This window comes from Rhipicephalus sanguineus, chromosome 1, assembly GCF_013339695.2.
Source record: "Rhipicephalus sanguineus isolate Rsan-2018 chromosome 1, BIME_Rsan_1.4, whole genome shotgun sequence".
Taxonomy (NCBI): Eukaryota; Metazoa; Arthropoda; class Arachnida; order Ixodida; family Ixodidae; genus Rhipicephalus; species Rhipicephalus sanguineus.
The window spans coordinates 78,575,891-78,601,496 of record NC_051176.1 but is presented as its reverse complement, the minus strand read 5'-3'; the positions used below and the strand labels follow the sequence as shown (position 1 = coordinate 78,601,496).

The 25,606-nt window shown below is 46.4% G+C and overlaps 1 protein-coding gene across 1 annotated transcript; it reads left to right on the top strand.

Moving 5' to 3' along the window:
* The first annotated feature begins 578 nt into the window (after positions 1-578).
* LOC119393227 (zinc finger protein Gfi-1b-like) lies at positions 579-24,881 on the top strand. Its single transcript, XM_037660133.1, is given in 6 exon segments — positions 579-806; positions 12,661-12,720; positions 13,696-13,813; positions 15,015-15,355; positions 24,447-24,467; positions 24,470-24,881. Coding segments are annotated over 6 exon segments (816 nt in total). The 5' UTR covers positions 579-697; the 3' UTR covers positions 24,637-24,881.
* Positions 24,882-25,606: the final 725 nt, after the last annotated feature.

Genomic DNA, 25,606 nt, shown 5'->3' with positions numbered 1-25,606 from the left:
GAGTTGCTCATTATTATTTGACGAAATATCTTATAAGTGAAGATATGCTATACAATTTGAAATGAGAGCGTAGTAAAGTGAGTACGTAGTAAACTTAACAGATTGCATTGGCAGCAACGATGGCAAATAAATGATGGCAATTACAAGGTATACAGTATATAATGAGACACAAACGTAAATGGCCGAAAACACGCCTATGCATCAATATATAGACGGTCACTGTATTGCAGTGAAAAAATAGGCGTACAAACGCGCAAAGTACAGTTACAGCGAAGCAAGTTAGAAACATGCAAACCGATATTTCTGTTCCATGGAGGCGAAACTCGGGTCCGGGAACGTTGTTTTGTATTTGTGAAACACAGGTTTGTGGGATTGGCGCCGCATCTGAGGATGTTACGAAAGGAGAGAGGCGGCTTGGACTAGCGTAGGGAGTGAGTTAGGTTGCCACAGGAAAGCCCGAAAGGGAGGAGGACGTGAAGAGCGACGGCGGTCCGCGCGTGTTTCGACAGCCGCGTCGCTTCTCCCCCCAGCTGTGTGCTGTGGTGCGTTCCGTGGCAGCCACTAGATAGGAGGCGGCGAGGGGAGGGGGACGACGCCCAGGGCGGGCTGAGAGCGCTCGGGCGTTCCCGGAGGAGCAGGCGCGCGCGCGCGACCGCGTGGCCAGCGGCAGTGTGGCCGTGATTAGGCAGCGGCTAGGATGCCCCGGTCTTTCCTGGTGCGTCGATGCGGCAGCTACGCGCGCTGGCGGGCAGCCGTCCGGGCGCTCGCGGCCTCCGACGACTCCCTGCGCCCGCCCAGCCAGCACGGTAAGTAGCCGGTCGAGCACGTTACTTCTCCGCGACGCTAGCACGTGGACTACTATAGCCCGTTGCATGAATGTCATCTTTGACAGGATGCGCCGGTGAAACGATGCGACAGGTTTCTCATCGACGGCGCTGTGGTAGATGCTCGTCGCTGAGAAATCTCAGCCGCTTAACAGTGTCAGCTGCGTCCAGAACCCCTTTAATATCTACCATGTTCGCTGGTCACCATCAGCTTTTCTGTAGACCAGTAGAGACCATCTGTAGACCACCTGTGGGCCAGAATGGTATCACTGGGACGATCGTTTATTTTCTATGGAATCTGAATACTGTGCAGTGATCCACAGTGTTCAGATTCCATCGAGGAATAAGCATCATATTGTTATCTTAGACTGCTCGCTAACTTATTACTGGCATTAGCCATGAAGCCCATGACAGCAATTTGGAGCAGCGGGCAATAGGTCTGACGTTAGTGAACCTTGGTTTTGTAATGCATGCAACTACATTGTTGCTTTGTAATTCTAATTCGGTACTACGACCGGTGCAACGTATGCACGCAATGGGGTGCTACGTGGAATTGTTGCACTCCCGTATTTAAAATGCCGGGCTTTTTTTTTTTGCTCTTTGCTTCCCCGTTATTTCTTCCCACATCACAGCATAAGAATTTCATGGTAGGCTTCCACAACTGCGAAATCGTCTTAGTCCTTGCAGCCTGGCGTCTGTCAAGTATTGCTTGCTGTGATTTTTAATGAAAAAGAAAAGTGGAAAGTAAGGTTATGTTAATACTTTTGCCTGTAGTAATTACATGCCTCTAACAAGTAATAATTACGGGTTGCGAAAGTATATAACAACGGTTATTACCGTGGCTTGAATTGGATGCTGCCCAGTGCACACCGCTGGAAAAAAGAAAAAAAATCCTATTCTTAGACGTTACCAATCAAACCATCGAATTCAACAAATTACTTTACACTGCAGGGAATTGTTCGTAAGACAAAACTTCAGCGAATCCAATTTCGTCGAACCATCCAAACAACAAATGCACATGATTCATTCATTTGAGCCTCTGTTAGAAGTCGCAAACAGTATTGACCTGTCTTTGAATACACTTGACGCCTCTGCCAGAGTGCTTATTGTTGTGTAGGCTACAACCAAAAAAAAAAACAATAATAACGAGGGAGAGAGAGAGTGAGAAAGGTTGCTTCAGCATCCTTGTGCACATGATGCCCGAAATGGTGTTGGTGCTTGTTGCCTTGCGTGCTTTCTGCAGTGCTGTGCTCGACCTCCACGCACTCACACAACGGGTGCGCATCCGACGTGGTGCATCAGCGGCGACGGTTTTTAGTTGTTCAGCACGCGATGTCGTGGCTTCGATTACGGGCCACGGCCACCGCATTTCTATGGCGGCGAAACGTGAAAACGCCCATGTACATGATTTAGGTGAACGTTGATGAACCCCATGTGGTCGAAATGAACCAGGAGTTCCCTCTTACGGAGGGCCCCGTAATCATATCGTGGCTCTGTCACGCTCAATACCACAATTCTGCGTGCAAATCTTCAAAATGTTTCTTCGGAGATACTTCCTCACTGATGCATGAGAGCGTGCTCTTTGGTTTTTCATAACAGCCCTGTAATTCAACGATAACTGTCGTGTTTTTTTTTTTTTTTTTCTCCTTACAATGTTTTTTCCCTTTCCACTGATTATCAAACTGCACGTAAAAGAGCTATTTTGTTGCAGGTGGCCCCTCAACGTTTTGCAGTGTTTGTGGTTGAGTATTGATGCAAAGTGCGAGTGAATGCTTCGAAAATCTGTCATTTTCATTTTTTTTTAGTTTTACTTCGTTTTAGGGAAGCCATTTTTCGCATAGCTAATACAAAAAGGAATAACCGGCTTTGCCCACATTGCCAAAGTTTCTTTCCAGTAGATTTAATTGTGATATACACAGTTGAACACAAAACCTAAGAAGCGCGGGGTACATTTCGGTTGGAAATAATGCATCCGATATGCATCCTGCAATGGTAGTGATGACGTAACCGATTTATAAACGGGTTGCCGAATCATAGTTTAAGTTGTACACCCAGCATTTCTTTCGTGGAAATCGCTATAGTGCAGTTGAGCTGAAGAACCATTGGGTGCTAGTAGGTGGTAAGACTTTATTTCAGATCTAAAACCACTGATGCCGAGACATTGTAGTATAAGACACCAGATCTCGTCCTGTCTTCTTCTACTCTGGTGTCTTGTCCTCAGCGAAGTTATAGTTCTCACAACTACAGTGTTGAGCATTCACTCGTGCTGAGTGTTGTATCTGACTCTGTGCTGGTGTGTACATCTCTGACTTTTCTGCTTCGAATAGCTTCAACATATTTCACAAAGACGCCTTGCAAAGCGATCACGAATCAGATTCTGGCCGGGCACTTCAAGAACTTTGCCATTGGTTAGACGTTTTTAGAATAGCACCACTAAACATGACATGCGGCGCATGAACAAAAAAACCCAATCCCTCTACGGCAGGCAGTTTAATCTCTTCGCTATGCAATTCTTGCCGAGAAAATCGAATTAGTCGAAAGCGCATGCGCACTTATATGAATGAATATAGCCACGAAAAAAAAGAGAGGTAACACTCTCCTTGTGTTCTTGCTCTGCGACGCTCATGAAGTGCTTACACGCGCTGAAATGCTCAATGTCTTTTTCAGCAATTTTGTAGTTTTTTTCTTCCGTGATATTTTGTAGTAGACAGTATACTATCTGCCCAGTGCGGACTCTCTAGATTTCCGGCATAGCCAATGAAAGGGAGATTTTATATTCTGTCCTGTCAATCAGGGCGGCGAAAGGCCTGCATCTGCGATTCAGACAACGTGTCTGTGTCAAGAGCATTCTGCTAATCCATTGTGCATCATAAGATCCTGCGCTTGCAGCGGATCGTTTAGCTCGCCTTACAGACCTGGTTTTACACTCACGAGAATCGTAATCCAGTTGAGGGATTTCCAGTTGAGGGATAACGTTCGCTTTACCTTTCTCAGTGAACGCGACGTGCACCCGCTGCATGCAACGAATCATGCACCTTCAGGCACGTCATCCTGACAAAAAAGGACCTCTCGCACATGGTAAAGGAAACAATGGGAAACAGAAATAGACGAACATTATTAATAGATACCAAAGCATTCCATCAGTAGTGTGCAGGCTTCAAAACATTAGAAGCTGCTACATTCAGAGGAGTGCGCGGCAAACTGAGAGGGCTAGAGTATTCTGTGGGAACCTCGCTCAGTTTGCGGTCTATATCTGACCTCTTTAGCATGCATAGTGACCCGATATGTCCATCCTAGCTTGGGCCACCTTAGGTATGTGCTGGCTGCTCTCTTGCCGAGTGGACGACATGGACCACTGGGAAGAAAACTTGCTGCTGGTTGTTGTTTCGCTTAAGTTGACAACTTTGGCCCCCGTGTATGTGCCACAGGTCTTCGACTGAACAGACAACAAACGCAGGTCATAATGGCATATGCCCGTTTTTAAAGCGAAGCCTTCTTTGCGAATCCCCCCCGGGGGGGGGGGGGGGGAGACGTGATCGCGGTTGCTACCGCTGCTCCCTTGCCGAATATCTCCCTCTCTGATCCCTCACTGATCGATAAATCGAGCCTTTGACACCTCTGTCCATGAAAGCAGTAGCACGATGCGCTAACCATTACGCCATGCACCACCATGTGGGCGCTCTACTGCATGTGGGCCTCCATGGGAAGGCCGGTTACCCAACACAAATGAAACAGAAAGCCATGCAGCTTACATCTTTGAGTCCAAGGCTTATTGAACCCCTATAAGCCTTCACCAGCATTGGAGATAAATAAGACATGTCAGAACAAGAAAAAGTGGAGAAAAAGAAGCGTCGTGCCAAGCAAGAACGACTTCCATATGCTGCGAAACGAAGCTTCGCCGTGTGTATATAGGTTCTAATAGCGCGCGTTGGATCTGCTGCCATTTTTTTTTTTGGCCAGTCCCTCAGAATGAATGTGCTAACTTGACACAAGGCGTATATACATCCCCAAATAGATTAAAGTGACAGCGCCCCATCTACAACATACATCCCCGCGTCAAGGGCGGCCGCTTTATGGCGCGCCATTTTAACGGATATTGTAGCCGGGATACATGAGATATAGTGTGGGTTGCGAGTGTCAACTGGGGCTACAGTGATTTCTATTTCGTATGTCTGCTCACTTGCCCATAAGGTCTCGTGATTTGAGGATGACATATGGAATGGGATGAACGACCATCGCAACATATAAAACCTCCACACAAATTGCACTCTTACCTAAAAGATTGCGAATCGCACTGACGTCGCTAATGATCTGCAAAGGATAGGTGCGCTGCAATTTGTCTCAGTAGGGAGAGAAAACCTTCAACATATAAAAAAGCACACACCTTAGCGCATGGTACGACAGCGTCCATAAAGCTGTTTCAGTGAGAAAGCAAGTGGTTCGCTTTTTACTAAAGGCCTAGCAGCAACGCTAACAGTGCGCGTGTTCTTTCCACAATTTTGTAATAGTTCCCGGAAATTTTTGCGCACGAAAATGGAGGAAATGCACTGCACGACCTAAGGGACGAGGTACTACAATGGCTCTTAACCTGAACTAAAGAATCTTCCCCAAAGGAGCCAAAACTATGATGAATTCCTCATATCATGCATTGAGACATAACATTATTTATGCGTGACTTTCGCTGGATTGAGAGAAATTTCGGCGTTATGTAGACGCGAGAAGAACCGACTCCGTTCGCGCAGTGATTGCGCGCGGCTGGAAAACGCAGGCCCGGGAAGAAGTTTTCTTTTTTTTTTTGTTCTAGGGAACTCTTCTAGATGCATGGTAATAAAACCAAGAGCGCCTTCTGATTTGTTGACAAGATTGTTTGCTAATGCCATTCCGTGTGGGCAAAAAAGCCGGGCTACGCGTTGCCTGACCTCATTGTACGTAACTTACCCCGGCTGTGTGGTGAAACCTAACGTTCGCAGCGCGGTTCCACAACTTCCACTCCCTGCCACCGATGCTCTGAACGTCGCCTGCTTTGCGAAAAGCAGTCGCGTGCACTCTGAGCTCGAAGTAGCCCTTCAATGTGTACTTTCAGAGTATGCACTTCTTGTCAATGTAAGAAAACCACTGTGCCAGCAGATAGGGAAATTTCATGTAAGAGAAACGCACGCGATAGTACTAGGCCATTCCTTTAAAATTCTCCGGCAAAAAACAAACAAACGAAACGAAAGTCGCTGGTAATTATCTCGATCTTGCACTCCGTATACGTAGAATAAAAATTGGGGGGCGCTTAAGCTTCGCCTTTAAGAGTTGAACGCGATAGCAATATCCGGCCCCATTCTCATCGTGCTCTGTTTCGCTTGTCATTACGTTTAGTCGCCCGATCTCACACACAAGCACACACACACACACTCGACATACCTATAGTAAAGGTAAAGGTTTCCGCCCTCTTCAACAGCACTTTTATGACAACAGTGTACCCACTACGTGTGTGTAAGAGAATGCGCGCACTAATGTGTATGCCCTTTGTAATGGGATGCATTCTTTAAACCAGCAGCAATCACGCGCGTGATACTTTTTCGAAGTTGCGATGCGCCCACTACGTGTTCGTAAGGGAGTAGGCCTACGCGCAGTAATGTGCGTGCCTTTTGTAATGGGTGGCCGGCTTTAAACCACGAACTCGTTATGCAGTTCACATGGTGTGGCGCCCGATGGCAATATACGCTTGTACCCCGTTTTACTGCGATATTAAAAATCGTACTGTGACCCCTGTACACAGGACGCGTATGTTTGTGAAGCATTAAAGTTAATTTCAGTGCAGTTCCAAGCAATGGAGTGGCTCTGTGGTGGAACACCTGCTTGCCGCGCAGGCGGCCTGGGTTCGATTCTCACTCGAACCTAAGGTTTTTTTATGAATTCTTTTATGCAAGATGATTTTTCTCTCATAACCAACGACGCCGACACCGGAATTTCTGCGGAACGAGTTCTTTAATGCTGCCGCGTGAAAACACAGGACAGGAAAGAAATGAGCTTTGATGGCTGAACTGTCAGCGTCTCCACCATGCAGTGCTCCGAGGAATGCGAATCTCCCTCCTGATGTAAATATGCGCGAGCATCATACAAAGTTTCTGAGACATGATTCAGTTTTTTTTTTCTTCCTGAGAGCATGTAGCCACAACAGCGAGTAGCTGGGGATCTCTTCATACACCCTGGCTGTGAAGAATCAGCACCAGTGATCGCATTCACAAATGACGTCTCTCAAAGCGCTTGCATTATGAATTTTTTTCACAGCGGTCGGGTGCTTTCAACTTTTTGTGCAGGAACAACTAAATGCCCCAATATAAAGTGGGCTTCACGTCATAAGTCCCGTATGGATAAAAAGAAATGTCTTCTATGAATTCCTGTTATGAATTCAAGCAAGGAAGCACTGTATGCGGCTGTAACATTGGCGTATGCGACTACAGCCTCAAGGAAATGTATTTATATGCCAGAAATGAAATAGGTACCAAGTAATGTGTATGTCTATAATACAATTAAGGAAAACACCTACGCTTGCCACTCATGGCAAGAAGCAGTTGCACATATATATGGGGTCATATTAGTGTTGGAGAGACCGGCGCTAGCGCGTTTTAGCACTTAGTAAAAAAGAACGCAAAAAATCTAACGCAGCGCGTTTTTTAAGATACTTATCTGCTTTATAGTTTATCTATATCGAGTGACGTTGCGCGGCGCGCAGAGGAAAAGACAGCGGCATATGCACGTTCACGGTCTGCAGCGCTCGACTATACGCATACAGATACACGCAACGCTTTCAGAAATAAAGACACAGATGGACCCCGTGGCCTTTTTGTTTGTTATTACTTTCTGTTCATTCGTGTCTTTTGTTTTCATAATATTTCTGATACGTTACGCAGGCGTGTGCAATTGCCACAATAGAGGGAATCTCTGTTCGCGGCAGCGTTACCTCTGCGCAAATCAGCGCTTGCAAGAGAACGCGGAGCACCTTGCTCGGTCTGAAACGGAGAGCCAAGCGCTGTTGCACCACCACGGGTGCTGGGAGCGCGCGGCGCTCTTTGGCCCGGCGCTCCTTGCGTAACCAGCGCCACCTGTTTTTAGTCCGCAGATGTCGTACCTGCACGCTATTGCACCAACCTACAGCTGGGGCGAGGAGCCGTAAGACCGAGGCCTATCCGACGCGTTATACGCGCGAGTTTGTAGAGAGAGCCCATGCAGTTCAGTTTTATTTTCAAGCTCATCTAAAAGCTTCGTCACAGCAGAACTGCCAGTAGGGCCTGAGACCCGTGAAGTGAGGTGTGCAACTATGCGAGGCGTATAACGTGGGGTCCACCTATGCTTTATGCGACCGAAATAAACAATGCTTAAATGCTGATTGGTTGCCGCCACCTTTCGCAATAATAACTGTCTGCACAGACTCGCATAATGGACATCACTTCTCCAACTAGAGGTAAAACTTCATTAAAGAATCAACTAGCTAATTTGAAGCTTCAAGTATATTGAAAAAAAAAAAGCGAAGCTTGCACTAATTCGTGCAAGGCTGAGTCACAGCAGAGGTGGTAGAGACACCTACCTGGTCCTAGCTTGGCTCAGCTTTTACCCTCTCACCTACCTCTTTACCACCCCTTGCTATTCTATACTACACATGGCTATGTCTGCTGTCTTCTTTTTTTCTATCTCTTTCTCTCTCTGTCTATTTCCTTCTTTGTCTTTCTGTCCGTTTCTCTCTTTCTTTCCTTTCTTTCTGTCTACTTTTCTCTTTCTCTTTCTTTCTGTCTTTCTTTCTCTCTCTGTAGTCGTTCTCTCGCCTTCTATATTTTTCTCTTTTTCTTGCCTTTCTTTCTATCAATTTCTCCCTTTCTTTCTCTGTCTTTCTATCCTTTCTCTCTTTATTCCCTTTCTTTCTCTGTATGTCTAACTAGGTAAAACTTCATTAAAGAAGCAACTAGATAAGTTTTAAGCTTTAAGTATATTAGGAAACGAAAAGTCAGTTTCGCTACAAGGGTGATGCAGTGAATGCGATAGCAACACATTGGAATGCTATACGACGTAAGGTTAACAGCGAACTCCTTTAACATCCGACCTGGCATAACTCAATAAAACGGTGGCTTAAGGAAACACGTCCTCTTCTGCGAGCGAAGCGACCTTCATGGTGCCTATGGCTTCAACGCAAAATTTTGGGATGAGAGCAGCAGACATCTGTTGATCCCTTCTAAAGATACGGGCGTGCGACCGCGGGTGACCACGCCCGGCCGGTAAAAGTGCGCCATTCCTGCCGGAGTCACGCCGCGAACCCTCTGACACCCCTCCATGCGCCTTTCGCCCGACGGAGACAGCCGGCACGTTTCACCTCTGCGGGGGCCGCGATCGTCGGAAGCCTCGCACACTTTCACTCGCCCGCAGAACTTAAAGGGGAACTCCGGTGCATTTTCGACCATATTGAGATAATGCCGTTTTCAAATAGCATTAACAGTCATGCAACAGCAAGGATAGTTCATTTTGCTGAGATACTAGTCAATAATTTTAAATAAGCAATATACGATGAGTCGAAACCGAAACAGGGAGCTCAGCTGCTCCGTGCTGGGTAGGCGATGACGTCACGAAGTGCGCTACACGCTGCCACGGCTGGCGAGGGTGTAAACATAGCACACGCCCCTCTTCTATCACCCGAAAAGCAAGCTGGCGATGTCGTCCGACGCGGAATCAAGCTGTGCGAACCCGTCTCAACTTACCAGTGACGAGTACAGCGATGATTGCAGCTACTATATGAGCGCGGGGGCATCGCCTTTTAATTTCTACCCACCGGCGCGTGAAAGTAGCTCACGTGCCCCGCATCGACCTCCTCGTTGCTCACTATTGTGCGTGCTTACTGTAAGACCCGACGTCAACGACGACTAAGGCGCTATGCAGCTAACAATGCCCAACTTTGCTCGCGTCGTCGCCGCCTCGTAGAAGAAAGCGCGCCGAAACCGTCTGCTGGGTGAGGCGGGGTCGGAAAAGAGTAGGGACATTACGTCACATAAACAGGGTGGCCCGCGTTAACAGGCGTGATTCCGGAATTGGCTACCAATTTTAAAACTCGTTTTCTAAAAAAACTAAATGTTTTACCGTTCTATAATTTGCCACATATCATCAGGGTACTGAGGAGAACATATGTTGAAAGTTTAATTGAAATCGGTGAATATCGAAAAATCCCCGGAGTTCCCATTTAAGGGCGATGTTATCGATTTGGAGTTTATACTGAACATGATGGCGAAGGCGATGAATGAAATGGGCCTTGAGTGGCCATATAATTGCTGTCGCAACGAAAACCAGTAAACGTACGAAAGCATTGCTTTTGTGGTTTGTATTATCCGCATAACTTCATATGTATCAACCGCTTCGTTATCCCACCATGTTTGCAATCCTGATCTAATTTAGGCACTGAAACATGCTTACCACCAGATAGACACATACTAGCAAAGATGAACGAAACATAAACACAACGGCACCAGTATCTGGCGTATATAGCGAATACCAACTACATCAAGAGCAAGTTTTGCTAAAGTTTATTTAGGCTGCCTACTGCGCCGTGCGTGCTGAGAAACTGTACGAAGTTGATGCACACTGCCTTTTCATTTGTTCTGGCAAGTTTCCTTTTTTTTTCTTTCTTGTTCATTCACGAATACGTGTTGGAAGGTGCTAAATTACCAGCAAGAATCGTTCAAGTGCGCCTATAACCTATTGCGTTGCTATATTATGTTTCCTTGTTATAAACGACAGAAACTGATACGATGATCGACACCACGTGCACGATGACGACGTGTTCCCAGCGCAAGAAACGAGGAAAGCTGCAGGCAAATGTCGAAATCTATGCCGACCAATCTCATATGTGGGATCGATGTGAAGCAAAGCTGCAGTCGCTTAAGTCAAGCGGAGATAAGTCCAGCTTATAAGGGCGAATAGTGCAGCGACTTTCGCGCAATACTCAACCCAACACCTCCGAACAATCTTAATGTTTATCCGCCACGAAGGTCCCAAATCTGACGGTGTGCAATTTTTACGTTTATTGGCGACATCGTTTTAAACATATATCAAAATTGAAACAATAAATCAGCAAGATACACAGTGTGAAACATCTACACAACGATGTTGAGTAAACAAAGGCATGGTACATGTCGGTGGCATAGAATGGGGATGGCTGGTACGTGCATGCATCGAGAAAGGCAACACATATATTGCTGACATTTATGCTAATTGTACCTCTTCTGCCACAGTGGCATATACTTATTTGAAGGTTTCAAATAATACATCCAATCGCACATATTAAATGACTAAACAGAAGAGATTCAAGCCAATCCGTGCGACCATTCGAAATGATACGCCATTTCATAAAGAAGACTGTGTGCTTTCGATGCATCTATAAGCCGAGAGTATATATCAAAGCAAAATTTTATGCAGCAATAATTGTGTTTTTTTTTTCACGCAAAACAAAGTTATGGTTCGGCTCACTTTTTTTTGTCAGCGTAAACAGGTTTCAAAAGCGCGTTTGATGGGGCAAAAACACTTGGTGCACGTATAAATTTCGTATATATATATCCACAGTTACATCCACCGAGATACTAACACAGCAGGCTGGCCGTGGCGGTCGCATTTTGTTGGAGATGAAATGCTAGAGGACCGTGTACTGGGCGGTTTCAGTGCCCTTTAAAGGACCCGAGGTGGTTAAAATGATCCGGCGCCCTCTACTACGCCGTCTCTGAAGCTGAATTGCTTGGGGAAATTAAATCCCATAAACCAACCAGCCAACTAACACAACAGCAGTTAGCAGCCAGAAGCAGGCACCTCCGGCCATGACCAGCCCTGGATAGTTGGCCATGAGACGTCGGTTTGATAAAGCCGCTCTCACGGAGAAATTATTCTACAGCTTTTCAAGTGTGCGTGCAATAATTGTGCTGTCTATAGTATTTACCACTCAACAATTTCACTGAACAACCATGTCGCAGTGATTGCAGCAATGCTGCTGGCAGTATGCTCAGTTACAGCTGTGCAAAAGCGTTTGGTTGCCGCTTTCACAGGTGCTTCGCTACAAGCAGTGACGTGTATCAAGGAGGCTATAATAGCCGTTACTTACGAGTATCTTGAAAGTAGCTTTCACATCAGAGAAATCGGGGAAAGTTGTAGTATGGTAAATCATTTGCTCTTTTGCCTGATTGGTTGACGGGGGACTCGGTTTTGGTCGAAATGGAAAAGTAAATTAGGACAGGTAGGCTAAAAAGTGCCCCTATATTCTAGAAAAACACTTTTCAGCACATTTTCTTTTTCGGAGTTCAAATTTCAGCGAGTGTCAGTAATTCAAGCCAGCCCATCGAACATTTTGTCCCGGCCATGCAAATGCCGCACTGTTTTACCACTGCTGCAGGCAAGACGTTGTCTTGACGCTGACAACCTACAGCATTCAAGACTGGTAACAGAACGCGGTTATACATTCTATAACAAAGTATGAAAGCAGAAGGGGGGAAAGCAAGCGAAGCAAAGCATGATACGCATCTGATTAAAGCCTTTGGAGGAGAGCCTGATAAAGGGTGACGTTGATAGCGCGGCAGTGCCGGTTATGCTTAGGCGCCAGAAATGTAGCGGAATTGCCTGCAAACTGCGCTGTCAAGAACCAGGCGCGCAACAAAGTCCCTAGCCCCAGATACGTTTACGTTCACTTGCAAAAGCAACTCAAATGCCATCAAGCTCAGCGTCAAACCTGTCATCATTGTAACAGTGAAATGCCCAGTATGAAACAACTAAGGTGATAATAATTAAAATTCCGACTTCTTGTTTTGTTCCGTTTCTCTCGTTTCAGTGCGTACTCCAGGCCACAGGTATTCGGACTTCAAGTGGACTGCTCCTCAAAGCGACGAAGGTCAGTGCGACAATATAACAATGTTTCCATCATCCACTAACGGCGAGAGCATTGTTTAAAGTCACGTACGTTTGCAAATCAGTGACGTTATCCAGTTTGCGATGAAATTTCTGGCGTATAAACTGATAATGAGGCAACTTTTGACATGAATAGTTCAAATACCAAGTTTGTCAGAATATTGCTGCATTAGTTGGAAAATATGGGCGCAGCCTTGTGTCCCGATGAAAGGCGAATAACTAGCTACATGGGAAATTCGCAACAAGCGGAAATTGTACAAGATACTCACCAAGTTTCTTGCTTATTTCTACGTGTATGTGAACTGATTGCCATTTGCGGATTACTGAGTTACATACCCGAGCCGTCGATAGCCGTAGCTATATGTTATATATAGAGACATCGTGTGACGCTCTGTGGAACTACGATGCATTTGAATCATTTTTTAGTTGGGCGTGTGTTCAAGTCGAAGGAAAGTCATAATAGGACTGCACGTTAACTATTATGGGACTATCTAACCTTTCAACCAACCGTTATATGGAACATGATAGGTTATAACAGTATTAGCTACATGTGCCATTTCATTAAAACTATATTTATCAGGAAATGTCGCTGTAATCATGCACATCTCTCCGATGATTCTGTATTCCGCATACGATATTAAATTAAGTTTACGGTAAATTTCTTACTTTAAATTGCTGAGCGATCTATATAATATTATTAAGTGGAGAGGAAACTGCCTATCATTGGGCTAGCTTTCTCTTCACTGAGCACTGGGAGAGGCCTCTACGTGGACGTATAGTCGTTGTGCCTGCACAGCAAACGTCTATGCTTGTTTAAATATATGGCTACGTTGAATACAGGTCCAATTTATCTTGTTACTTTGTTTGTATGGTATCTACCTTTCTTGTGCTCGGCCAAAAAAAGCTATGCGGCATCAGTGGTGCTTACAGGTCATCAACAAACATTTTTCCTTCGCAGAAGTTTCGAGAAGTCCAAGCGTTTCTCCACCTTGCAACGAATCCAGTGGAAGCGTGCCTAACGTGCTGACGGACTACTCCATTCAGGCGCTCCTTGGTTTGAAGACGGATGAGACATGGTACGGGACATGAGAGCATATTTTTTTGTGTGTGTGTGAGTGGCCTTGGGACATGGCATTATATACTGTAGATGTTGGAAGACAAATATGATGAGGCTTGTGGACGCATGAAAGGGGGGGGGGTGACCGGTAAGGTTACCTCAACCCCCCCCCTCCCCCCTTCGTGAGAGTGGTAAGTTGGGCTAGTTGGTAATGATCCATACTTAATGTAACTGCGCAAAAAACGGACGCCCTTCGTGTTTCCGTCCATTTTTTGCGCAGTTACATTAAGTAGGCCCCCTTCGTGCTCTAGGTGAGGTGAGCATTAAGAAGCGAAGCCTGGCAAGCGAGTGAGAAGGTCATGCGAACGGGGACCAATCACGCTATGGCGTTCTACTCCTGAAGGCCGAGCTCAAACGCCCTCACTTTTTTAATAAGCATTTGCCTAGCAACATGCGCATGTTGCCGAAATCCATGATTAGATGTTCTGAGTGATGTTTGGGTGCGTAAATTTATCAGATTTACTATCCTACTATTTTAGCATTTATATATTTTAGAGAAATAATTGATGAGGTTCCAGCTAAATGTAAAGCTGGACGTATTATTAGAAACGGCGTCCAGGCGATGGCAAATAGCAGGTAAGAACCGAAAGTTTGTATATTCCACCACAGACCCCTTCAGATGATTATATGCGCTATGTTCTAATCTTGCACTATGTTATTTACAGCACGCCGTGATATCTTAGCGAGTATAGGGTTTGCGTTGCTAAACTCGAGGACGCGCGTTTGATTCCGGCCACGGCGGCCGCATTTTGATGAAGACGAAACGCAAAAACACCAATGTACTCAAATATAAGCGCGTTAAAAAACCTCAAGCGGAGAAACCTGATGCCGAGTCCCCAACATATAGGGCGTGCCTCATATCTTGGTTTTGACAGTAAAGCCATTGGCGTGGCCAGAAGGGGGGGGGGGGAGGTTGGGGGTTGCACCCTCCTCCCCACAATTTTTCAATTTTTCATGTGTATATATACATGCACACATACTATCTCACGCATGAACATACATAAAGGGTAATTGACCGCACCCTCCCCCCTCGACATTAAGCCGAAAATAATTCTCGCTACGCTTTCTGGAAAAACTTGTATAAAAGGCGCGTTTCTAATTGTCCCCCCTATTCCCAAAAAAGGAATTTTCGCATCTCGTTCCTTTGCCTGCCTTTCCAGCTCCTTGCGAGACGTGCCCATCTGCGACGAAAGGTTGTCATCACCCGAGTCGCTACCGCCAGTTCGGGGTGCACTGCTGTTGTCAGCTGGCTACGGTCCTGTATCGCGGCGGCTTTGCACGGCGGTCCCGCCTGCGGCGGGCGAGCCTCGGGAGAAGCTGCACCGCACAGGCCCCAGCCGCACATTCGAGTGCAAGCAGTGCGGCAAGACGTTCAAGCGCTCCTCGACGCTGTCCACGCACCTGCTGATCCACTCGGACACGCGGCCCTACCCGTGCGAGTATTGCGGCAAGCGCTTCCATCAGAAGTCGGACATGAAGAAGCACACGTACATACACACCGGTGAGCGGTTCCTATATACTGGATTTGTGACGCATATATGCGTGTTCATGAAGCCGCATGCCGACTCTAGAGCGACAGTGAAACGTACAGTCGCGATCAAAATTTTGGAGACCACGGGAGCGCGTGGCAATAAACACCGCGGCTCCCTCTGACGACTGCTTGCGAAGCTTGAGAGCACGCACTGCACAAGCGCCTCCTTTTTTCCTATGCCAGCCTGGTTGTTCGCTCAGTTCGCTCGCTTCAAGTGCGCGCGCACCAGAACGCCAGAGAAAGCACCAGTGGTGCGATCTTGTACGCATTCCAAATAAACACAGAGGCGTGGCGTTACATCCAGCCGCACGCGAATGGCCCATTTGAACCGCGACAGACGTCGCGGCTCTGCATTGACCAATCGCGTGCGGTCACGTGCGGCTGGTTGTCATGCCACGCCTCCGTGTTTATTTTGTAACGCGTACAAGATCGCACCACAGGTGTCACTTCTGCAGTCACCGCGTAAGTACCAAATGATGATATCGTGACGAAATACGGAACTTGAACTGGCAGTGCTCGGTGCGCCCCGCGCTCTACGCCTTGTTCCTAGACGCTCCGCGGTGCGAAAAACACGCTTTGCGTCAGCATTAGAACCTTTTTCGTCAATTTTTCTCAAGCCGACATATGTGATAAGATTATCCAGCAGCTTTCACTCGCGGAACTCATGCATGCTGCAATATCTTGTTACGCTCGGCGCAAGCATCCTGCGCACATTCGTATGCTCTATGAAAGGAGAAACTTGACGTCAATCGGTTCGTAGCACGAAGCTAGGAAATGCACATGTATTTCAAGAAAAGAAAAGCTTGCAAGTTGCGGAAAAATAAGTCCCCGGCCCCGGACCATGACGAAGTATTCGTCAAGTAGAAAAGTTTTGTTTCAGGCAAATCTCTCGGTGCTTCCGCAGAGACTGCAGAAGTGACACCTCGTGTTTTCGCTGGCTCTCTGGTGCGCGCGCACTTGAAGCGACCGAACGAGCAGGCTGGCATGGGAAAAAAACGACGCGCGTGCGCAGCGCGCGCTCTCGAGCTTCGCAAGAGGCACAGAAGTCGCAGCGGTGTTGTTTGCCACGCGCTCCCGTGGTCTCCAAAATTTTGACCGCGACTGCCCCTATTTGCTTAGCGCCATTGGCATATCTGAGAATCATGAATGTAGTTCTTGAGGCTTTTCGTTCACTACACCTGCTTGTCATTTGTAGGATGCAGCATTTACTTATGCCGTCTAACCTGGATGTAACGAACCACGTTATGACAAAGCACGCTATGTAAGAAAAGTCTTTTGTTCCGGTTTTTTATTCTATTGGAACGCATGTATTCTTTCTCCCGTTTTAACGAAGAGGTTTTGTAACGCAGTTTTGATACGACGAAGCTTTCGTGAGCAATGGAGCAAAATTAAATATGATTTTTTTTGGAGCGTGACATGCCAAAACAACGAGAAGAATAAAGAGGAAGCCGTAGCGGACAACTCCGAAAAATTTTGACCATCTAGGGGTCATTATAGAGAGTGCCTATATCAAGTGCCTAAATCAATCGTTAAGTTCCGCCGTTGCTTACAAGGAGAAGCGAACTGTATGGTAAAAGAACTTGCCTATTCGTCGTGCCCGTTGTACGGCTAGCATAGGAGGAAAAAAAGACATGAAGGAGGGAGAACTACTTCCGCAAAAAGACACTGCCATCCAAGGGATGCTTTAAGGATGTCCCATATAGAACTTTTTGGACGTCCTAAGGATGTGCGACAGCACCGTCAAAGACCTTTTCAGTAGGATAAAATAAGCCATCTCCTGGTTGCCCCGTAAACGCAGCATGTGTGACTTGAGTGTTAAGTTACACGTATCAATTACTCATATAATATTATGTGCAGAGCTTTCTCGAACGACGGTATCAGGAAACATTTAATGTTTCTCCGAGATTGAAAGACCTGCCTATAGCTTGAAGGACTACTGTAATATGCGAGCTTCAGAAGAGTCCTGGATGTGATGTCCTTTAGGACATTCAAGGTACAGGAATCTTGAAAGCGAAAGCGAACCTTGAAAGCGAACCTTGAACCCTGTTAGATAGTTCTGTCTTTCCACCCTCCTATTGATGTATGAAACTGCACCTGTCACCTGTTTTTTTTTTTTTCTTAATGCATTTTCTGCTCTTATTTTTTTTTTCTTTTCCAATACCTGAAGCCCCACAGGATGCATTTGTCGCCTCGCGCTAAAGCTCTACTATGTTAAAATGCTTACACCATGGTCTCAAAATGTTTTTCTTTTTTTTTCCATGTTTCTTTTTTTTCCTTCCCTTGACTATGGTCTTATTATGCGAGCCTATTTTCTTCATATGCACATACCACTAATCGCTCTTGTGTTGCACTTTCTTTGTAATTATTTGTTGTTTCCATTGTATCACAATTTGTGTTATTTTGTATTCAACTACTGTATATGCCCTCCTGCTATGATCCCTTTGGGATTGGCAGTATTTACAAATAAATAAATAAATAAATAATATGAAGTAAATTGGTCGAGAGTGCCAGCAGCACACAACCTAATATTTCACTTGCCGATTGCAATTCCCATTGCAAATATCTCCGTGATAGCGCGTTCTTTAACCTTGCCGACTAAAATATTCCTTTGAAGTCCACCAGACGTTTTCATAGGGATGTGGGACGAAATGAACTTTTTGGGACGTCTCTGCGACTTCCTGTGTCGCCTGGGTTAGATGTAAGCAAGGAGGCACTGGCAGGTTTGCTATTTCTCCTTTTTTTCTTTTTTTTTTCTCTTCAATAACACCCGTTTGGCTTGGTACACACATGATGCATTAAAGCCTGGCTGGGTAATAAAGCAATCAAAGGCGATAACATTGCGTCGTAACGGTAAGCGGAGTTCTAATACTACGCGCCTTTATAACGCAATGTTTTTCGCAGCATAGCTCCGAGACATTCTTAGCTGTCGGGTCGACAGGTTCATGTGTTCGTTCCTCCTGAGGCTTCCTTAACGGTTTAGGTTGAGTAATCTCCAATCGTGAGCGGGTTCGCACGCGAAAACAAAGCAGCTATTGGAATATATATGTTGACGAGTCAAGCCCTTAGTTTATAACTGCCGCCCTGACATCACCACGCACACGTTGTGCCAGTGCTCGCGCTCCGTATTAAAGCAGCGTGTCAGTACGGTCATCTGCCGGAACGTGCCTGAACATCGCTTCTTGGATCTCGAAGCCCACTAGCGAGCGCATCGCTACTGTCGCGAGATGGCGGAACAGTTTCCTCGTGCTGTGCTGGAATATCCTTCAGAAGTTCGATACTCGAAGCGGTATTTCCTTTGTTATTTTTGAAAAGCTCCTTTGCGCAATTAGTAATAAGCACAGCATATCCGAAGCCACGTTAATGCATGAATTTGGCGCCCTTCGGGTGACTGCTGAGCGTTTCGCACCATCTGATGGGCGGAAGCGGAAGCTTCGTTTTCGTCGTTCACATACCTGACTGCCGACAGGTGGCGCCCTTTGAAAACGAGAAGACCGAAGGCGCTTCGACGAGCCCTCTTCCTCGGCGGTCTATTCGAAGCGCTACATCGGCGGGGTGGCCGCATAGAACCCCACTCAAACAATTACAAAGCACTGGGAGGCGGAAGCCACACTCGAAATTTAAAACAGCGCAAAGAGACAGAATACGTGGTAGGTAGACACGGCTAACAGTGCTGACGCACAAGAAGAGTTTATTCGTCACAACTGTGGAATATGTACTTGCGTGGTCGAGGAAAAAGGAGAGAGAGGAAAAAAATAAAATGAATAGCTCACCAAGCACTGTTACGGTAAGTTTCACAGAGTGCGCGCAGAACTTAGGGTAGTCAACAGGCAAGGAAATTAATTGTTTTGTTTCGTACAGAAGTTGAAAGGTCTGCTGACAAACATGCTCTCTAGCGTAGCCATTACCGAGGTCTCAAGAATTTTTCATGTGACAGTGGGGTTTTACAACCTCACATCGCTGAAATAGAGAAACATACGCTAAAATAAAGAAGAGAGAAGAAATATTAGAGAAGGAAAGGCAGGGAGGTTAGCCATTCTAGGAAAACCGGTTTGCTACCTTACACATGGGAACATGGTGGGAAGCTTCAACGATGGAGAGGAAAGAGAGGGAGAACGACAGCACATGACAAAGCACACTCAGAGTCAGTCACAGTCGGTCTCTCTTGCGTGGTACGCGACAATTCTGTCACAGCCGCTTGTCCAAGTTTGTCTGTCTTAAAAACCTCAACAGTGATTTTGTCGCCTTCAGCTGCAATGTCTTCTGTTGACGACATGCAAGAATTGTTTCAACAAACATTTTTCTACTGTCAAGGTGCGCTAGAACGGACGCCAGTGACTGTCTCTGAACATTATACAGTGAACTCTCAATTGAGTGAACTTCAAGGGACCCAAAAAAATAGTTCACTTAACTGAAAGTTCACTAAACTGAATATTCACTAGAATATGGAACAGCATTAGGCACAGCAGACATTAGAGTCAAAAGTGTGAAATGCAGTTTATTTTGAAAAGAAATCTGTAATTTTCATTTGGACTGGTGCCCTTAAAGCGCAAGAAGAGACAAAGCTTTCCAGAGAGTCTGCGTTTCTGTGCACTGCCTCTGGCACAGCTTGTTGCTGAGACACGAAGCCTCGCAACTTTCTAAAATACTCTACCGCCTCGGCTGGAGTTACAGGATTTGAACCTGCCGCAGATGGATGGGCGATTTCGTGGCGGCTCGCATCGGCTATGCCAGTGCTGCAGTGCACAAAACTTCGTTGAATTGATTTAAAAAATGAGCCTGGGTCCGCGGATCAAGTTCGTTCAACTGAAAAGTTCACTATTCTGAAATTCGTTTAACTGAAAGATTTTTGCATAGAATGCATAAGAAAATCGCCGGGGATTTTCTAAAAGTTCGTTATTCTGAAATATTCGTTAAACCGACGTTCGTACAAGTGAGAGTTTACTGTATACCGGACTGTCGCACAGGATGTGGTGTAGCGTAAGATAAATGAACGTGGAAGGACCTGCCACGAGTGGAATCTCAACCTACACTCTCGCATTCTTACTAAGTGAGCTACGGCAGCGACCGCTCTCCCGTCCACTTTCTTGGGTATTTACGCATGTGTAGCATGCGTAAATGTTCCCTGGGAGTCTTAGATAGTGCAACTAATTACGTCAACAGCGGTGGATGTAGGACATCCCGTCTACAGCAGGCGTTACGTAGTAAGTGGTGTTTTGGCTGAAGGCAACTGCCCAATAAACTCTCGTTCTACGCTCTATGAAAACATCAAAGCCTGCGGCTCCTGCGGCTCTGAGCTGGTCAGCGCAGTCTCCCAGGAGGATTGTGAGGGTGAAGCAAAAGGGCGGCAGCCCGGTGGTTGTGGACATTCCCAGGTGCAGTGATACACCGTGGGCTTCACTCCACAATAGGGGCAGTATGAGGGATATTGTGTGGGGTGGAAGAGATGAAGGATGTAAAGGCAGGGGAATGAATTCGTCTGAAGCTGCCGCCAGGCAACAGCGTCCTCTCGGTTGAATGATTTGTGTGGTGGTGGGAAGTACATACGGCTTTGTCGGTAATGTTGTAGCGTTTCAGTGTAGTTGAGCGGTTCTGTTGGTGCATCGTTTGGGTTCGACAGCTCTTCCGGGAGAGACCGTGTTTCGCGAACCTTGCGCGACAAAGCACAATTGCACGGCTATGTTCAACTGTTGGCGCTTTTGTGCAATCTTAAGCAATAACACTTTTGTTTTCCCTTCGTAGATAGAGCTCGCGCACGTCTTCGTTTAAAGTTATTTGCATTTATGTGAAAATCCATTGTGCCTATATTTACGATTTTGGAAGCCTAAAACGTCGTTTTGTCTGCCTATTTTTGGCGCCTAAAACGAGATTTTTTAATGCCTAAAAATCCGGCCTCTAGTTATGACACGTAGACAGGACATCGCGAAATGTGTTGCTATTGACACTTGGCTCGCAGGTGAATATGAAGGGGTGCACATACTTATGCATTATAGTGTTGAGTTTTAAAAAATGGGATACACCAGGATTTATGATCATGAGCCTGTATGTCATATACCAAGACATGAAATTTAGTCAATTCCCCAGTTTCACTCGACGGCAAGAAATATTGCTATAACGCATGCTCCTGTAGAAGTTGTATTCACGAACGCCCACCATTTTAAACTGGAATGGTAAGTAATACAAACTGCAACGCTTGTGGTGTAAAAGCGACTATAAAACACTGCTTCTGTGAATGTTCAGCGTACGCGGATGAAAGGCTTGTCCTTCGGAGAGTATTAGGCCGTAGGGCCACTGCATGATACGAGCTGCACGAGTCAACCGGGAAGGCAGAGATACGTGTGAATTTTATGGGCACTTGAGCGAATGAGCACCGTATTGATTTGCACGGCCGCTCGAATAAAAGTGCAGCCTGTTGGGTGCTCCGGAAACGGCTGGAGCCACCTAGTTGAGCCAATTGCCGCTGTGGCGCCACAAGACGGGCCGCACTAAAGTTACTGTATATGCTATCTTTAGGTAGCAGAGTTGTGCATAGGTCTGGCTAGCAACCACAGCTATGCGGTGAAGTCGCACTCTGTTTTTGCAGGCGACATGCCTACCGTGTCGCCGATTAACATGTCTGGTGTGTCGAATGCCGGCGATAAACATTGACTATCGATGACTGGTGTTAATTCAGTTCGCTGCAGCGGCGACCGAAAAAAAGAAAAAAATTCGCTTGAGCGTCAACTTCTCCGCAATGCATGGTTGCTAGCGGCGTTTGGAAGACAGATGCGCAACTCTGCTACCTAAAGGTAGCATATACAGTAACTCTAGGCCACACCAAGGTAGTTTAAAGGAAACACTAGTGTCAGTATGCTGCGCGTTTTCTTGAGTAGCCTTGAACTGTTGGGAAATATTTTTGGTGATTATGTCATCAACAGTCACCTGGATGCATTAATTTCTTCTTAAGCAACGGCTTCTTATTTTATCATGGACATTTAACGTCTTTAAGTGCCATACGGAAATTCGTGGTAGCCGACGTTGACATCAATTGTTTTCCGTTCAAGGAAGCCAACAAACACAGTGGCTCGTCGGCATGCTCACATATGGGGGGTACAGCGTCTCGCGTGTGGCACAACACTAGTTTTTTGTTATAAATGCGTGCACGTGGCTGTACGTCTACTACCGCTAACTCACCTCGGACGGAACTGTCAAAACAGCATTCCCGCTTGTGCCCCTGTGTTTCAGCATGACGCAATGGGCTGCACCGTCCTTTTTTTGTTTTTTAAATCGAGTGGCCGTGTCATTTGTGACCCTCGGCTAAGCACACTGCATTAGCGTTCTTATGCAAGCTTACCGTTGACGTTACATACACATGGACGCTGGCCTAGTGAGTGTGTTCATCCTTTTCGTATTTTGTCAGCGATGTGTCATCGCGGTGACATATGGCTGACAAAATAAAACAATCCAACGACAACAGCACAACAGTTTCATTAGGCGAGCGCCGACGATGCTGCGCGAAATGCCACTCACGTTGGTTTCTACGTGGTCATCATCATTCGCCCAGTTGGGTCTATAGCGAAGACAGTGCCGGAACAAATAATTTCCCCGTGATGGCAATGAAAAAATGCTGTGGTGAAACCCTTCAAGCTATATTTTAACGATATTTAAATACGAAAAAAAACATTACGAGGCAACTGTGTACGTGAAATGCCAATAATGTCTTTGTGTGTGTCCGCGCGTGCGTACATATGTGCGTGCGTATGTGCGTGTGCGTGTGTGCGTTTGCGTGCGTGTGTCTGTGTGTGTGTGGAGTGCTTTACGTTGGGGAAATGAACGTAAATATTTACAGCTTACTCTTTCTTAGTCAAGGCGCAGAATGATGTTACGGCTCTGCTCGTTAGAAAATAGTTCGAATCCATACATCCGTGCTATAGCTGTCTCCGGCATACTTGTTCGCGCTCAGCTGCTTGCGATTCACTATTTTATTGCGATAGCAATTATATGGACAGTCTCGGCTGGATTTTGCCGTCGCCGTCGCCGCCGTCATGCACCGTATATGTATAAGTATGTATATATACATAAAGGCCCCAAAGAAAAATAACTCAGAAAAATGCTTTCGAAGCGCGGAATCGAACCAGGGACCACTTGCTCCGCAGCGAGCGGCGCTATCCACTACGCCACGAAACGCAGATCCTCCACGTAGCTAACGGCGAGCGTTATATACACACCATTTAGCGCTGGACGGACTCAGAGACAGCAGGCGATAATAAAGGAAGGAAGGAAGGAATACGAAAAGGAGAAGGCAGGGAGGTTAACCAGACAGCAGTCCGGTTGGCTACCCTACGCCGGGGGAAAGGGAAGGGGATAGAAAGATGGGAGAGACAGAGAGAGAGGGGGGAGCGAAAAAAAAAAGGAAATGATACGCGTCAGGCGATAATAAGCGTTTCTTCATTACCAGCGAGGTGGCGCTAGGAGCCCGACGGGCGCATTTAAAAGTCGTCGTCGGCGAGCTCGCTCGCTTCTTCTTATATTTGCGCATGGGAGAAGCTTGCCCTTCCGCTGTCTGCTCGCGCGGTTTTCTCGTGGCGAGGGGTACAGGAATGTTTCACGCTTTCACCGTGATGTCCGCGCTCATGTTACGGCGCGTACGAATGTCACTCGAGCTCAGGGACGCCGCCAAACGAACAAACAGAAGATGAGCGCGAACTATCAAGTGTCACAGCTCGACACTTGAAGCACGCTAGTTTCCTTCGCTGCTTCGGCCGCCTTTGCAACAGAAGCGCTGTTCAAACTGAGAGTATCCATTGGCGAGCCTCACTTCGTATAGCATTAGTTCCTTGCTATCGCATTCATTGCTTCGCCCTTGCGGCGAAACTGTGACTTTTTTGACTCGTTAATAGCTCTCGCAGCTTCTTCAACTAGTGAAGGCAACACGCGGCATCCGCGCTAACGGGCGCAACATCTATACACAGACCTGTGATAGCGGAGCGATTGGCACGTCTTTGTCTAAAGTATTAACGCACCCCTGACAAGTTTTCGCGGGCTGAAACATTTGCTTACAATACTGCTCGTGCTCTTCTCGCAGGTGAAAAGCCTCACAAGTGCAAGTCTGCGGCAAGGCGTTCAGCCAGTCGTCGAACCTAATAACCCACAGCCGCAAACACACGGGCTTCAAGCCGTTTGCCTGCGAAGTGTGCGGCCGGGCCTTCCAGAGAAAAGTGGACCTACGGAGGCACAACGAAACGCAACACCAGAACATGGCTGCCGATCGCTGACCACGAAAGGCGTCATCGTGGGCGGACCATGTCGCGATCTCTACTATTGCTTACTCTAGTCTTCTGAAAGTAAATCAGCGACCAGCTTATTAGTGTATTGTACAGCTGATTATCTCCTCTACAGCATAGTTCGTATCTTTACAAGGCATACTCCAAAGAGGTGCTTGCCACTGTCACACACTCGAGTTCTGCCAATGTGCAGGGCATGCTATTAAACGTCTTGTAAAATAAAGCATTATTCTTTAAGCGCGACTTGAAGTGGGGCTCTTTGCTTTCTCGTCACCGGATAGCCACCGAAACAGCTGTCTTCGAGATGATGATTTACGAGGGTGCCTACAAGTTTGGTCTGGATTGGTTGGGCATAAGCGACAATAAGGTGCTCAACTAATAATTTATCAGAATAAACTGATTCATTGTTTACAGTATAGAACCCCTTTAGCATTCCACTCACGCGGTTTACACCCTCTGTCGCGTGTTTAACCATGTAATTAGTACTAATTCTTAGCCAAACATACTGAAAGTCACAAGCGTTATCCCCATGTAGAAAACTGGCGATTCGAACAATCCCAGTAGTTATCGGCCAACATCGCTTCTTAGTGTAGTTAGTTAACACACTGTTCGTAGAACTCACTGTACTAAAGTTAAACGCATTTCTTGAAAAGAATACCGTTAGCTGCACGCAGCAGCATGTAGTTATTATTATTAAAATTATTTTACAGCAGAGCTGTTATGCTTGAGGTTTGCTGTGCGTCGTAGATAGAAAATCATCGTCTTCATGTACCGGCACGCGCTCTGTTCCTCCTCGTATTCATCTTCGTCCTCTTCTCCCTGTGCTGCTTCGCTCCCAGGACACGGGTGGGAGGCAGTGACTGTGATAGGCGAGAGAACGAGTACATAGTGAGAAAAAGAAAGAAATATATAGAAAGGAAAAGAGAGAAATTCCTGGCGAAAAAGCGAGGCGAGATTCCAA